Below are 14921 nucleotides of genomic sequence, written 5' to 3'. Positions count from 1 at the left end.
AGAACCCGCGTGCACCATTGGCTGTTTCAGCTGCTTATCGCGACGTCATCAGGCGCTCGAAATATATAAAGCACTGAAAGCCCCGTTCCTCACAGCGAGATTCTGCAGCTCATTAGTAAGTTCAGCCGAGTAAGCGCAGTAGTTTAGCCGAACAGTTAGGGGTTAAAAAAAATAAGCAGAAAACGACCATTGTGATCAGTACCTCCACACAGCCTGCCGCTATTCTAAAAGAGTGCTCGTTTATATCTCATTAAGCTTTATTTTGAAGGGGTGTGTCCTCTTGAATGTATTATTTTGATTGTGAACCTGACGTCAGCGGACAGCTGTGCGTACTGGCGCTTTCAGTGCAGGATGTGCAAGGACAGCAGTCGCTGCACTGACCGGGCTGTTGTGGTTTTTTTTTCGTCCGCTGGAGAGAGAGGCAGGCACTGGGCTGTGTACCTTTAAGAGAGGGCGGAGAGAGTTAGAGCCCCGGGCTGTGTGTTGAGCACAGCGCTGATCCTGTTTAGGTATCTCTTCGTTTTCTCTCTTCTGTTTTCTTCGTGCTGATTTTACTGTGTTATGTATTATTCATGATTGACGCTCGGAGGCGGGGTTTCTGCAAAGTATCAATAATAACAGCAGTGTCGAGGAGGCGGGCACGCTGACACTGAAGGTGGGTGGACGTTTTGCCAACGCTGACCGAACGTTTACTTTATGAACACTTGACACATGTTGTCAGGAGCTGACATCAAAACAGTTGTTCCGTCTGGCAACGTTAAGTTCTGTGTAGTTTATGTAAACGCAGCTTTCTCCTGTCGGTTTAATTATCGTCGGTTTAAACAGTTTAGTTTACTATAATTTCGAACCCATCGACAAACTGAAATTCTAACTTTCTTTCTTTTTTTTTTTTTTACTTTTCTTTTTTAACTTTTCTTAAAGTTCTGTTGAATTTTGTTTAATCTTTAGCAGAATTCTATTGTTACTATTGTATTGTTACTAGATAGATAGGTAGATAGATAGATAGATAGATAGATAGATAGATAGACCTTATGATTATTTACTATTGGGGATCATACTAGTCCTTATGAACTTTGTGCTCTTAAAAAAATCTTAACTTTGTACTTTTGACAGTTTTTCTTTTCCTTTCTTTCTTTGTTTCTTTCTTTAATACTTTGTTAGATTTTAAATAATATAGAAGTAAAATTACATGATGAGATTTACACAGATTTACTCAGTTTGAATAAACACCTATGCTTTTTACACACATGTACATAAATAATAAAAGTAATAAGAAAAAAATCATAAAAATAAATAAGTAAACACAAATATAACCTGAAACTGGGCAGAATAGTTTTGCTTAACCTGCTAATTGCATTTACTTTTTTTGTTTGTTTTTCCGCAATCCTAAAATTTCAATATATAAAAGTTTGTCACACAATGTGACCCTGGACCACTAAACCCGTCTTGAGTGAACCCATCTTACTAGAGTAAACCCGTCTTAAGTAGCACAGGTGTATTTTTTTTTGCAATAGCCAACAATACATTGTATGGGTCAAAATTTTTTTTTTTTTTTTTTTTTTCCTCAATCTCAAAATATTCGTATTTAAAAGTTTGTCACACAATGTGACCCTGGACCACTAAACCTGTCTTAAGTAAACCTGTCTTAAGTAGCACAGGTGTATTTTTTGCAGTAGCCAACAGTACATTGTATGGGTCAAAATGATTGAAACCGCACCCTCAGTTTCCAGATTTTCAAATAGTTGTATCTCTGCCAAATATTGATATATCCTAACAAACTATACATCAATGGAAAGCTAATTTATTCAGATCGTGTATAAATCTCAAATCACTGGTTTTGTGGTCCAGGGTCACAAATTAGGATCCTTTAAGCTTGAATCAAAATAGTGAAATTCCAGTAGGAAAACAGTACCATTTTTGGAGTAGGTATAGTAATGATTTTGCAAATTCTTTTGTGTATTTGACTTTGTGGATGACTGCTGCTTGCTTTAATTTCAGATCCATGTCTCCTCCAGTGTCAGACTGAAAACATGATAGAGATGTCATTTGACAAAGAAACTGTTTTATCTTGTGAGGGGCAAACAGACCCCACTTCCCAACAGCACTCAGAACTTACAAGAAACGATACCAGCACTCTCCATCTGTCCGGGAAGACCGCAGTTATAAACCTCAGCAAAGAGACTGGTGAAGAGGCAGGAAGTGAGACATCACTGGAACAAAGCGCTACCACAGACAACAATGCTCAGAGTGAAAGTGGGGTTGCTGGGGTCGAAACGTCTACACCCAATCAAAATGGCACCCAGCAGCCCAAACCTCAACAGCAGAAAGTCAACAAGCGTCGCAGTACGATGAGCGCTGGATTCAAACACCCCGGTTATGGTAAACGACGACGGCGCACCAACTCTGAGAGCGAGTCGGTCCTGCCAACCAACTTCCTGCTGGGCGGGAACATTTTTGACCCACTCAACCTTAACAGCCTTTTGGATGAAGAGGTGAACCGGGCTCTCAACGCAGAGACGCCCAAGTCCTCGCCTTTGCCGGCCAAAAGCAGAGACCCTGTAGAGATCCTGATACCCAGAGACATCACAGACCCGCTTAATCTCAACTGCCCCAGTGCAGGAGACAGCAGTCTGTTGGTGTCTCCTGTGAAAAGTGGCGGAGGCAGGCGAAGACATCGGAACAAGCACCACGGCCCGAGCACTGGAAGAGTTTCGGGTGAAGGAATGGTACCTCAGATTGATTTGTCGGAGTCTAATGGCTGTGCAGCAGTACAAGATGAGGGAACAACAACAACAACACTCTCCTCAACACATTCGCACTCAAGTGCTGAGGCGAGCACAGTTGTTCCTGAGGACCAAACCCTGCCGGATACAACTCTTGAGGCGCAGGGTTCAAATAAGCCCAGTTTGAACACAAATGGTGATGAGGTGAAGGAGAAAACTACTGAGACGTCAACCACACCTCCATCAAGCAGGCAGCGCAAACGCAGGCGTGCCGGAAGCAGATTGGAAAGCGCAGATGGTTCAGATGGGATGAGAAATTGGGGTCAGAGATCTGGGAGGCAATTTCAGCCCTCTCACACTCCAGGATCGGGCTCTCGTAGCGGAGCTGCAGAGAGGCCGCAACAGCATGCAAACCACTGGAGGCCGCAAAGCAACAGCAACCAGCACCAACAACAAACTAAGAAGTTTCAGTATGGCAACTATAATAAATACTATGGTTATCGGAACCCAGGGCTGAGCGAGGATCCTCGTATCCGTGTCATGAATCCCGAATGGTTCAGAGGGAAGGAGGTTTTAGATCTGGGTTGCAACACCGGCCACCTGACTCTATCAATCGCCAAAAACTGGCGACCGGCAAGGATTGTGGGCCTGGATATCGACGCGGCGCTGATACACGCTGCTCGGCAGAATATACGCCACTACCTCTCTGAGGTTCGCACGCAGCAGGCCAGACGTTCTGGGGAAAACGGGGAGGGGAATCGAGGGGAAGGGAAGGAGAGGATTGAGGGGGATTTAGTAGAAGAAAAGAGTCAGACGAAAGAGAAAGGCGAAGAGAGTTTTGTTACAAAAGAGGAGGGGGGTGAGACAAAAACAAAGCATGTGGATGAAGTGAACGACTGCATGGAAGGAATGGAAGTTGATCGAGAAGAAAGGGTGAATAAAAGCACAGAGGCCGATCGGGGAGGAACGAGTGGGAAAATGGAAGATGAAGCATCGTTAGGTCTCCCTGATGGGAAGTGCTCATTCCCTGTCTCGCTTCGGATCTCAAGAGGACCCATAGCCGGCCCCCCTTTGCCTGAAATAAACACAGACACTCTCCCTCCTGGAGATTTCCCTGCCAACGTGACCTTTGTCAAGGTAAGACCGGAAAATGTGTTTTCTTTTTTTTTTTTTTTTTTTTTTTTTTTTTTTTGAGTTGAAATTCATGTTCACTGGATAGGAACCTTTTGCTCCAAAGCTCCATTAAAATGCTGTATGAAGGATATCTGATGTTAAATTCAGTGTAAAAAAAAAAAATACTCAACATTGAACTGAATTGAGCTGAATAATAACACCGTTGTCTTCTGTAGAGCTGCTTCTCAGCTAAAATTGAATTTGTTTCATAACTGATGAGTTTTGTTACAGTTTATTACTGTGAAGCTCATTTCTAACATTCTGCATTGTGTAAGGCATTATATAAATGTGACTTAAAATAAAGCAATAAGCCCCAATAAGCCGTGGTTTACACTGAATTTATAACGTGAAGTGGAGTGCCTGAAATCCCCTTAGCTGTTACAAATCACCATAAACCACGGCTTCACAGGGCTTATTGCTTTTATAAAATGGTTATTCCATATATGTAGTAAGGTTTCACAAAATAAAATGGCAAATAAAGTGCAATGATAATAAGTAAAAAAATATTTATTTTGCCAAACAACGCAGTTTCTCAGAAATGTGGAAGAAAGTGGTTGCTGAAGAACACACAGATGTAAACAAAGGTGTATGACTGTAGAGTAATTTACAACAGCCTGGAACGTGGCTCAATCAGTCAGAATCAAGGACCTGAACTATCAGTTTTATAATGTAATGTACAAAATATGATGTACAACCAGACCTGGGTAGTAACTGATTACAAGTATTCTGGATTATGTAATCAGATACCAAAAATTAAGTACTTGTAATTAGAGTAAGTTAAATTTTGAAATGCCCATAATCAGATTACTTTTCAGATTACTTTTTTATGGATTACATGATTACACATTATGTACACAGTAATAAATTATCCATAATTTATTGAATTTTTTTTTTTTTTTTTTTTTTTTCCCCTCTTTCCCCTAACATGGCGTACTGCTTGTATACATTGAGAAAGTCTTTAAGTTTTGTAGACATTCACACGAAGATCAGTCATCAGTCAGCATTTGACCGCTGATTAACAAAATATTTCAGGCTTGTTTCAACATTGCATCACTTACTGATGTGTTTTTTTGTTTTTTGTTTTTTAATTATCACTTTGTGGGTTATTAACCCATGCATTTCTGTGTCTTTGGAAGGCTTTTTTGTCTTTCAGACACATTAAAATGCACAAATTCACAAACATTTTGTCATCTGATCCTCTTTCACCTAATATATTTAGGTTTTAAAATAAATCTTTTAATAATTATCACGTTTGCATGTTCATTGGTTCTCTGATGTTGATTATGGTCACATGACATGCAGATAAACAAATAATTATTTTTTTTTTTAATTGATTTTAAAATGATTAATTTTAATGTAACTTTGTTTTATGATTTAATTCATCACTAGCTTTCTGTTAAACTCATAAACCCCTGCAGTTCCTTCACAAACACCAGTTAATGCACTTCATGTTGTTAATAACAAGTGGATTTTTTTTTTTCTTACTCTTTATAAATTTGTTAATATGGTAAAAGATTATCCTATTTAAATCAATGTGATAAGTTAGATGAAAAGTAATCTAAAGGTATGATTATTACCTTGTAATGTAACTGATTACATTACTAACTACAATATTTGTCATGTTATTTGGAATCCGTATCAGATTACAATTTGTAGGTAATCTTCCCAGTTCTGTGTACAATAAATATGACATAAAATATTCATACATTTTATATGCACTCATCTTTGAGCAGAATGCCACAGTAGAGTAGTGGAAAACAATGAATGCAAAAAAATGTTATGCACAACAGCAGATGCATGCAAACCTGTTGTTCATTGTAGTTTTAGCTGTTAATTTGAGTTTCATAAAGCTTCTCTGTTTAAAGCACATAACTGAGTAAAGAAATAATGATAAATATTTATTCTGTTAGCTCGAGCTATAAGTGAAAACAGTTGAGCCACATAGCTAAAGACAAACTGGTGTCTGATGAACTAGGTCTTTGATCTGTCGTCTGGTTCTGCTTTTCTGAGCTTAATGCATATAAATGTTTATGTCCAAGAACATAATAGCCTTTAGCTTGAGGTTGAACCTGTAGACCGACCCGAGCCACATCCAGAGACAAGGGTGTAATGGTGATTTGGCTCTTCTGACTTGGGCCAGTAAGAAGCCACCCAGAGCAACTGCATAGCAATGTGATTAAAACCACTCAGAACAAGTTAGAGACCAAACAGCAGTGCTGTGGCAATCACCTTACACCACAGCATCTTGAGTTTTGCACTGGAAGGAAATGGGTGTGGCATGGTAACCTTTAAAGACATGTATGCTTATATTCAAGTACTACTATTGAGCATGCAGCACCTGTCTGTCCTGTTTCATAATCCTCTATCTGTCTGACCTGTGCAGGGGAACTATGTGCTGGAAAGTGATCTGTTGCTGCAGACACAAAGGGAAGAGTATGATGTGATCCTGTGTTTAAGTGTGACAAAATGGGTCCACCTGAACTGGGGTGATGCAGGACTCAAACGACTCTTCCACAGGGTATACAAGCACCTGCGGCCAGGAGGACTCTTTATTTTGGAGCCCCAGCCCTGGAACTCCTACGGCAAGAGAAAGAAACTCACTGTAAGGCCCTTTTTTGTCGTCGGTTTCAGCCAAATGGTCAGGCAAGACATTAGACTTTCCTTAAATGTGTGTCCTGTGCGCAAAATTGTGATCTGATTTTGTTGAAGGAATGATTTGTGATGTATATGCACAGTAATTACAATTGCTTAATGTTATAAGGTTAATCAGGGTTCGTACAAGGTACTAAAAAGTTCGTAAAAAAATGCCTAAAAAGTTCTTGAATTTGACTTTTTGAAATTTTAAGGCCTGGAAAACCCTTGAAAATAGCAGTATTCCTGAAGATGTACTTTGAACAATGGACAATGTATTTTTGGACAATATATCTATGAAAGAAGTGTTTAATTTTGTTAATAAGCACATATTTTTTCACAGAAAGTTCACGCAATTCAAAAAAAACATCTCATACCTTTTTTATTTCAGTTAAGGTCAGAAAACAGTCGAGCTATGCAAGTAGTAGTACTGACGGTGAGGGATTATGAATAAACCACAAATCACTATTATCTTAAGTGAGTCACTGAATTATTCACTCAACAGATTCATTCAAAATATGATTCATTTAGGAACAAAGCAATTAGTCATTGAATGATTTATGCAACCGATTTATATAAAAACACAGATTCGAACAAATGATCTCCTGTCATCTTTAACGAGTTGCAGTAAGCAAGTCTAGAAACAAACAAGGCACGTAAAACAGCAATAGCCTCAAATCTCACAGCTGAATCAAAGATGACACCAAGACAAACTTGTGCAAGAAATGATTAGGTGCTGTTTAGGTGTGATGATTAGGCATAATGCAAAGTAAAATGACCAGTGTTGGGGAAAGCTACTTAAAAGTTACTTAAAAGTAATGCATTACAATTTTGCGTTACTCCCTGAAAAAGTAACTAATTATATTACTTTTTATGGAAAGTAATGCGTTGCGTTACTTTTGCGTTATTTTGTAATTCTGGGCTGGGCTTGCTTCTTTGTTTTTAATATAAAACAATTCTAATGTAAAAGCTGTTTTACACCAAAAGTCAACCTCAGGCTGAAAGAAAAGTTAATTTATGCAGGAGATAACTCTTCAGCTATATAAAAAAATGAGTCAAATGTTAGTTTATTACTATGGTTGAATTGCATCATTGAAGGTCAACACTGAAAATGACAAGTGCTCAAAACAAGTGCTTTATGAAACAAATGCAGTAGCAATATAAGACGCCAATGTTCAGTATAGTTCATAGTCAGTTAATGGTGTCTGTATATCAGTGGCTTTGCACAAATTTTTAAATTTAAGGCTGGAATGGTTAGTTATAGAAACATAATTAACCTGTTGTAACCCATTGGTATACTTCAGAGTTGGGTATACTTGTTGTTTAGCCAAATGCATTTTCTATTATTATTTGTCATTTTTCAGGAGACCATCTTTAAGAATTACCATAGCATCCGGTTAAAACCGGACCAGTTCTCCTCCTACCTGACTACTGAGGTGGGCTTCTCCAGTTACGAGCTCATCGGAACGTCACAGAATTATTCTAGAGGTCAGAGCTTTGAAATACTTTGCAATCCCTCCCTATGATATTATGAGATGTATATGGAAATATTTCTAACCCTCTGTTTGTCTTCTCGTAGGTTTTCAGAGACCAATCTACCTTTTTCACAAAGGACCTCAGAAGTGACGCTACCAGTTAAACCGCCAACTTTGAGAAGAAAACACAAGACTTGGATTTTGAAAACAACCAGCATTTGAAGCCACTGGAACTTTAAGTGTTTTCCTTTGAAAGTAGACTTTCAATATTTTGAACTCTGAATATTGGGATCTCATTGGTGCTGAATAAGAGAAATTGTTCCCCTGCACTTTTTTTTCCAAGGACTCAACTGAAGAATTACAGATCCAAATCGGAGATTTTCCCTAACTCGAGCAAGCTGTTTTTATCTCTCATGAAGAATGGTCTTGTTAAGAAGCACAAAGTTAAATTGAATCAAATCACAAAGTATTTTCTCCTAAGCTCCTGTTAAACACAATTTGTTTTTCATTTGGAATGAAATTCCCCAAAATGCAAATTCTTGAGCAACTCTGGCTACTTTCCTAGCACACAAAACTGGTAAATCACCATTTAGGATTTAAATGTTTGGTGGCTGAGTTTATGAGCCGTTTCTTTTCTCAGAAGTAAAGATTAGAGCATGTTATCAGATGTTCAGTTTTCTGATTTTTGCTGTTATGTTGTTGTTGCACTGTCGTATACTAATTTGTTCTTTAAGTTTTGAACAAAGCATTGCTATTAAAATAGCTTTTGACAATTCTAGCATCTGTCTGCCCATCAACCATTTTGCAGCCAGCATCGCTGCCGCTTAGCAACAAATGCCAATAGTTACATTTTATGTTCATCAGTTATATTGCCTGATCTAACAGGATCATAATGTTGTCCCAGGGAGTTCAGAAGCTGCAGGTTAGCTGATTTGCTATGTTCAAGTGTTTACTGATCTGATGCTCCAAATAAGTCGGGCTGATACCAGAAGGATGCGATTCCTTTTTGGTGCGGTGGGTCACCGAGAATGATGTTTAAACTTTTTTTTTTTTTTTTTAAATGTGTTTTGTTCTGATTCTCCAACTGTTAAAAGTTTAACAAAAACCGAGGTACATTTTGTAAATTGTTTGTCCATTGTTCTTGTCACAAATGAGGTAACCTTGTTGTTGTTAGTTTTATTCCTATTGAAAGGTTTGCACTAAAATGAGAGAACAAATTTGTCTCCCACATTTGTATTTTATTGTGCAAATGTAAAGTTGGTGTGTCTCTGAAAAATGTTCTTTTCATTCAAAGGACGCCGTGAAATTGAAAATAAACTACAAAATAACATGAATTTATAATGCCGGACTGTGTTATTTTATTGTATTTATTTTATAAGTATTTCTTTCCCATACCTAATTGCTGACCCAGTTTATAATTATGAAAATTAATGGGCCCATTTTTTTTCCATTTTTTAATGGAAAAAAACAATAGCAATTTTTTTTAAAACAAAAGGTAAATCACAGTGCTGAGTAGATTCCTTACAAATGGTACTGATTCCAAATTACATAAGTTGTAGTTAGTAAGGTAATCCATTGCATTCCACATTTTATGTAATGTAATCTATTTTTAGATAACTTATAGATTGCTTTTGACCAAACTTGTAATAGTCTAACCTTGTACCATATTGAAATAAAAATACAAAGACAATGTTACAGTTAAATTTACTTAATATCTGCAAAATGTTAATTATTTTACCAAAATAAGAGGGATCATACAAAATGCATGTTATTTTTTTATTTAGTACTGACCTGAATAAGATATTTCACATAAAAGACGCTTACATATAGTCCACAAGACAAAAATTATAAAAATAGCGGAGTTCAAAAGTTTACTGTACATATGCTTAATACTGTGTTGTTACCTGAATGATCCACAGCTGTTTTGTTTGTTTGTTTGTTTTTTAGTGATAGTTGTCCAATGAGTCCCTTGTTGTCCTGAACAGTTTAACAACTGAGGGACTCGTATGCAACTATTACAGAAGCTTCAAACGCTCACTGATGCTCCAGAAGGAAAAACATGCATTAAGATCCAGGGGTGAAAACTTTTGAACGGAATAAGGATGTGTACATTTTTATTATTTTGCCTAAATATCTTTTTTTTTTTTTTTTTTTCCATTTAGTAATATATTTCAGAGGCTACAGAAGATACTTACATGTTCCCCACAAGACAAAGTAAGTAAATTTACCCTGATCTATAAATTCAAAACATTTTCATCCTCCGGCTCTTAATCCATTGTTTTTCTTTCTGGAGCATCAGTGAGTGTTTGAACCTTCTGTAATAGTTGCATACGAGTCCCTCAGTGAGTTGTCCTCAGTGTGAAAAGATGGATCTCAAAATCATACAGCCATTGTTGAAAAGAATTTGTGTGGTCTGAAGTATTTTTCTGAAGAACAGCGGGCAGTTTAACTGTTCAGGACAAACAAGGGGCTCATGAACAACTATTACTAAACAAAAACAAAAGAAAAGAAAACAAAACAAAACAAAAACAGCTGTGGATCATTCAGGTAACAACACAGTATTAAGAATTAAGTGTATGTCAATTTTTGAACAGTGTGATCTTTATAAATTCAACTTTTATTTTCTCTTGTGGACTATATGTAAATGTTTTTTTTATGTGAAATATCTTATTCAGGTCAGTACTATATATATATATATAAACATGCATTTTGTTATTTTGGTCAAATAATTAACATTTTGCAGATTCTGCAAGCTGTATGTAAATGTTTGACTTAAACTGTATAACATCAGTTGCATTAAACATTACATTAGGTCAAAGTTTTCCAAACTGGGACTTGTGATAGAACTGCAGGATGTTTGTGAGTTTAATTAACAGCTAATTAATTAAAAAAACCAAACAAACAAACCACAACAACAACAACAAAAAAACCAATCTGTTACTTATTAACCTTAAAATCTCAATGGGTAGGGTAGAGTAGGGGAAAACGTTAAACATGTTCAGAAAAGTTATCATAGTTTTACTGACATACATTATAAAGTTATAGCATGAAAATTATAGTATGAAAAATGTCCAGAGTTTTCATGTTTTCATTAGATTTTTAACAAAAAATAAATTTGTACCAAGGAGGTATTTGCCCCACAGGTGGTGTAAAATGCCCTCCAGTCTTACAAAGCACTTTGCTTTATACATTTACAGCAAAAAACAAACAGTTTTAGTTTAAAATTAAAAAGAATATAATCAAACAATTATGAATTTAAAAAAAAATAGCCTGTTTGAAAAATTTTGTTAGCTAATGCTAACTGGCTAGCTAACTAGCTACCAGATACTAACTTGAGGTCAATTTTAAATATATTTTATTTGATGTTCAGAACAGAGTAACTACAGTAATTGCCCATTGCCCCGTGGGGGCGTTTTACACCCCTGACTATGTTTGAGAAAAACAATTCTGTCATTCTAAAAATATATATTTTTATTAAATAACACTATACAGGGCGTACTGTTCTGATATCATATATAACTGTGATGTTCTACAAAGCAACAAGCTTTAAAACACTTTTTTCTTACTTCTGAAAATTAGATTTACTGCCGTGAAATCCGTTTTCTCTCCAGTACATCATCAGTGTAAACTTCATATACTTCTGCATCACTCTTGTCAACTTGGTCCATAGTTACAATAAAAATGTATCTTGACATTCCACCCAATAGGGTCTGGCTGCAGACATGCACCTGCACTCTCAGACACCTGCACTTCCGCAAGTGACGTAATTTGCAGTCTATTTTATTTTTTACTTTATTTTATATATTTATTATTCTTTTAATCGAATCGCTTAACATTTTACAACAGTAGCCAGGTGGTGAAGACAAGAAAAAAGAAACTAAATTACAATGTCACTCGCAATCGCCACCTGCACTCTCTGCTACCTGCGACGTCATTTGCAATCCACACAAATGGTGCGTGTTGCCAATGGAGACAAGACGCTGTAGTGGTTAAACGATTAAATCTAATTTAGCATAACATACAGGGTCCTGCAAGTCATCTGTAGGAGATAAAAACAAGACCCGCAAATCCGTGGCCACAGAACAGCAGAATATGAACGAGTATGAATATGAAGCAGAATATGAACGAGTATGAATATGAAGCAGAATATGAACGAGAGAATATGAAGCAGAATATGAACGAGTATGAATATGAAGCAGAATATGAACGAGAGAATATGAAGCAGAATATGAAGCAGAATATGAACGAGAGAATATGAAGCAGAATATGAACGAGTATGAATATGAAGCAGAATATGAACGAGTATGAATATGAAGCAGAATATGAAGCAGAATATGAGAGAATATGAAGCAGAATATGAACGAGAGAATATGAAGCAGAATATGAACGCAGTAGAATATGAAGCAGAATATGAACGAGAGAATATGAAGCAGAATATGAACGAGTATGAATATGAAGCAGAATATGAACGAGAGAATATGAAGCAGAATATGAACGAGAGAATATGAAGCAGAATATGAACGAGTATGAATATGAAGCAGAATATGAACGAGAGAATATGAAGCAGAATATGAGCAGAATATGAATATGAAGCAGAATATGAACGAGAGAATATGAAGCAGAATATGAAGCAGAATATGAATATGAAGCAGAATATGAACGAGAGAATATGAAGCAGAATATGAACGAGTATGAATATGAAGCAGAATATGAACGAGAGAATATGAAGCAGAATATGAACGAATATGAAGAATATGAAGCAGAATATGAACGAGTAGAATATGAAGCAGAATATGAACGAGAGAATATGAGAATATGAAGCAGAATATGAACAGAATATGAATATGAAGCAGAATAGCAGAATATGAAGCAGAATAGAATATGAAGCAGAATATGAACGAGAGAATATGAAGCAGAATATGAACGAGTAGAATATGAAGCAGAATATGAACGAAGAATATGAAGCAGAATATGACGAGAGAGAATATGAAGCAGAATATGAACAGAATAGAATGAATATGAAGCAGAATATGAACGAGTATGAATATGAAGCAGAATATGAACGAGTATGAATATGAAGCAGAATATGAACGAGAGAATATGAATATGCAGAATATGAATGAGTATGAATATGAAGCAGAATATGAAGCAGAATAGTAGAATATGAAGCAGAATATGAACGAGAGAATATGAAGCAGAATATGAACGAGAGAATATGAAGCAGAATATGAACGAGTATGAATATGAAGCAGAATATGAACGAGAGAATATGAAGCAGAATATGAACGAGAGAATATGAAGCAGAATATGAAGCAGAATATGAAAAGAGAATATGAAGCAGAATATGAAGCAGAATATGAACGAATATGAGAATATGAAGCAGAATATGAACGAATATGAATATGAAGCAGAATATGAACGAGTATGAATATGAAGCAGAATATGAACGAATATGAGAATATGAAGCAGAATATGAAGCAGAATATGAACGAGAGAATATGAAGCAGAATATGAACGAGAATATGAAGCAGAATATGAAGCAGAATATGAACGAGAGAATATGAAGCAGAATATGAACGAGTATGAATATGAAGCAGAATATGAACGAGAGAATATGAAGCAGAATATGAACGAGTATGAATATGAAGCAGAATATGAACGAGAGAATATGAAGCAGAATATGAACGAGTATGAATATGAAGCAGAATATGAACGAGAGAATATGAAGCAGAATATGAACGAGAGAATATGAAGCAGAATATGAACGAGAGAATATGAAGCAGAATATGAACGAGTATGAATATGAAGCAGAATATGAACGAGAGAATATGAAGCAGAATATGAACGAGAGAATATGAAGCAGAATATGAAGCAGAATATGAGCAGAATATGAACGAGAGAATATGAAGCAGAATATGAACGAGAGAATATGAAGCAGAATATGAACGAGTATGAATATGAAGCAGAATATGAACGAGTATGAATATGAAGCAGAATATGAACGAGAGAATATGAAGCAGAATATGAACGAGAGAATATGAAGCAGAATATGAACGAGTATGAATATGAAGCAGAATATGAACGAGAGAATATGAAGGCTATATAGTGTTTTCCTTCGCAAAGCGTGGCATAATGTGGCATAACGGATTAAGATGATAAAGACTAAACTCAATATGCTCCTATTCATTATTAAAACAACTACACACAAGCAGGTGAACCCAGAATAAATGCAACACCACGTACATTCGCGTTTTCCCACAAAGAATAATCTCTACAGCTGTTTTATATCATTGTCTTTTGTTTATATTGATTTTCTATGGGAGGAAAACGTTTATTAACGCATTGCGTTCACGTCTGCTTGCCTATACAGAGTTGGTCCTTTTATTATCACCTAATGCCTTTCTTATGGCGTTCATATCTGCTGGTGTATCGTTTGACATCAGTAAGGTTTATATTGAATTTAGTCTTTATCATCTTAGTCCGTTTTGCCACATTAAGTGTTTGCTGGGGAAGTATGAAAGTGAAAGTTTGCGCATTGTGTTCATGGCCATATGCTTGCCTTGAAGTACATGAAATTAATAAACTATATTACAAATTTGATCGTTTAATGGCACTTAATGTATCTTAATACATTACGCCATGTCAAGTGTTAATGGTTTTCTACGGGAGGAAAAAGCTTAACCAGAGACTTTGCGCATTGCGTTCATATTCTGCTGTTCTGTGGCCACGGATTTGCGGGTCTTGTTTTATCTCCTACAGATAACTTGCAGGACCCTGTACGTTAAGCTATTAAATTAGTTATAATCGCTTAACGACCGCAGCGTCTTGTCTCCATTGGCAACACGCACCATTTGTGTGGATTGCAAGTGACCTGCAGGTAGCAGAGAGTGCAGGTGGCCATTGCGAGTGACATTGTAAT

At 36.5% G+C, this 14921-nt stretch overlaps 1 protein-coding gene across 2 annotated transcripts; it reads left to right on the top strand.

Moving 5' to 3' along the window:
* The first annotated feature begins 98 nt into the window (after positions 1–98).
* mepcea (methylphosphate capping enzyme a) lies at positions 99–9332 on the top strand. Of its 2 annotated transcripts, none has more exons than XM_051110769.1 (5): positions 99–509; positions 1999–3860; positions 6280–6498; positions 7892–8015; positions 8107–9332. In XM_051110769.1, the coding sequence occupies exons 2-5, from the start codon at positions 2031–2033 to the stop codon at positions 8151–8153; spliced, it is 2220 nt and encodes a 739-aa protein (XP_050966726.1). In that variant the 5' UTR covers positions 99–509; positions 1999–2030; the 3' UTR covers positions 8154–9332. The 2 variants fall into 2 exon arrangements, with proteins under 2 accessions (XP_050966726.1, XP_050966725.1); XM_051110768.1 differs by having other exon boundaries at positions 99–655.
* Positions 9333–14921: the final 5589 nt, after the last annotated feature.

This window comes from Labeo rohita, chromosome 5 (genome assembly GCF_022985175.1).
Source record: "Labeo rohita strain BAU-BD-2019 chromosome 5, IGBB_LRoh.1.0, whole genome shotgun sequence".
Taxonomy (NCBI): Eukaryota; Metazoa; Chordata; class Actinopteri; order Cypriniformes; family Cyprinidae; genus Labeo; species Labeo rohita.
Note: the sequence above shows the minus strand (reverse complement) of the source record. Positions and strands in the feature narration are given on the sequence as shown.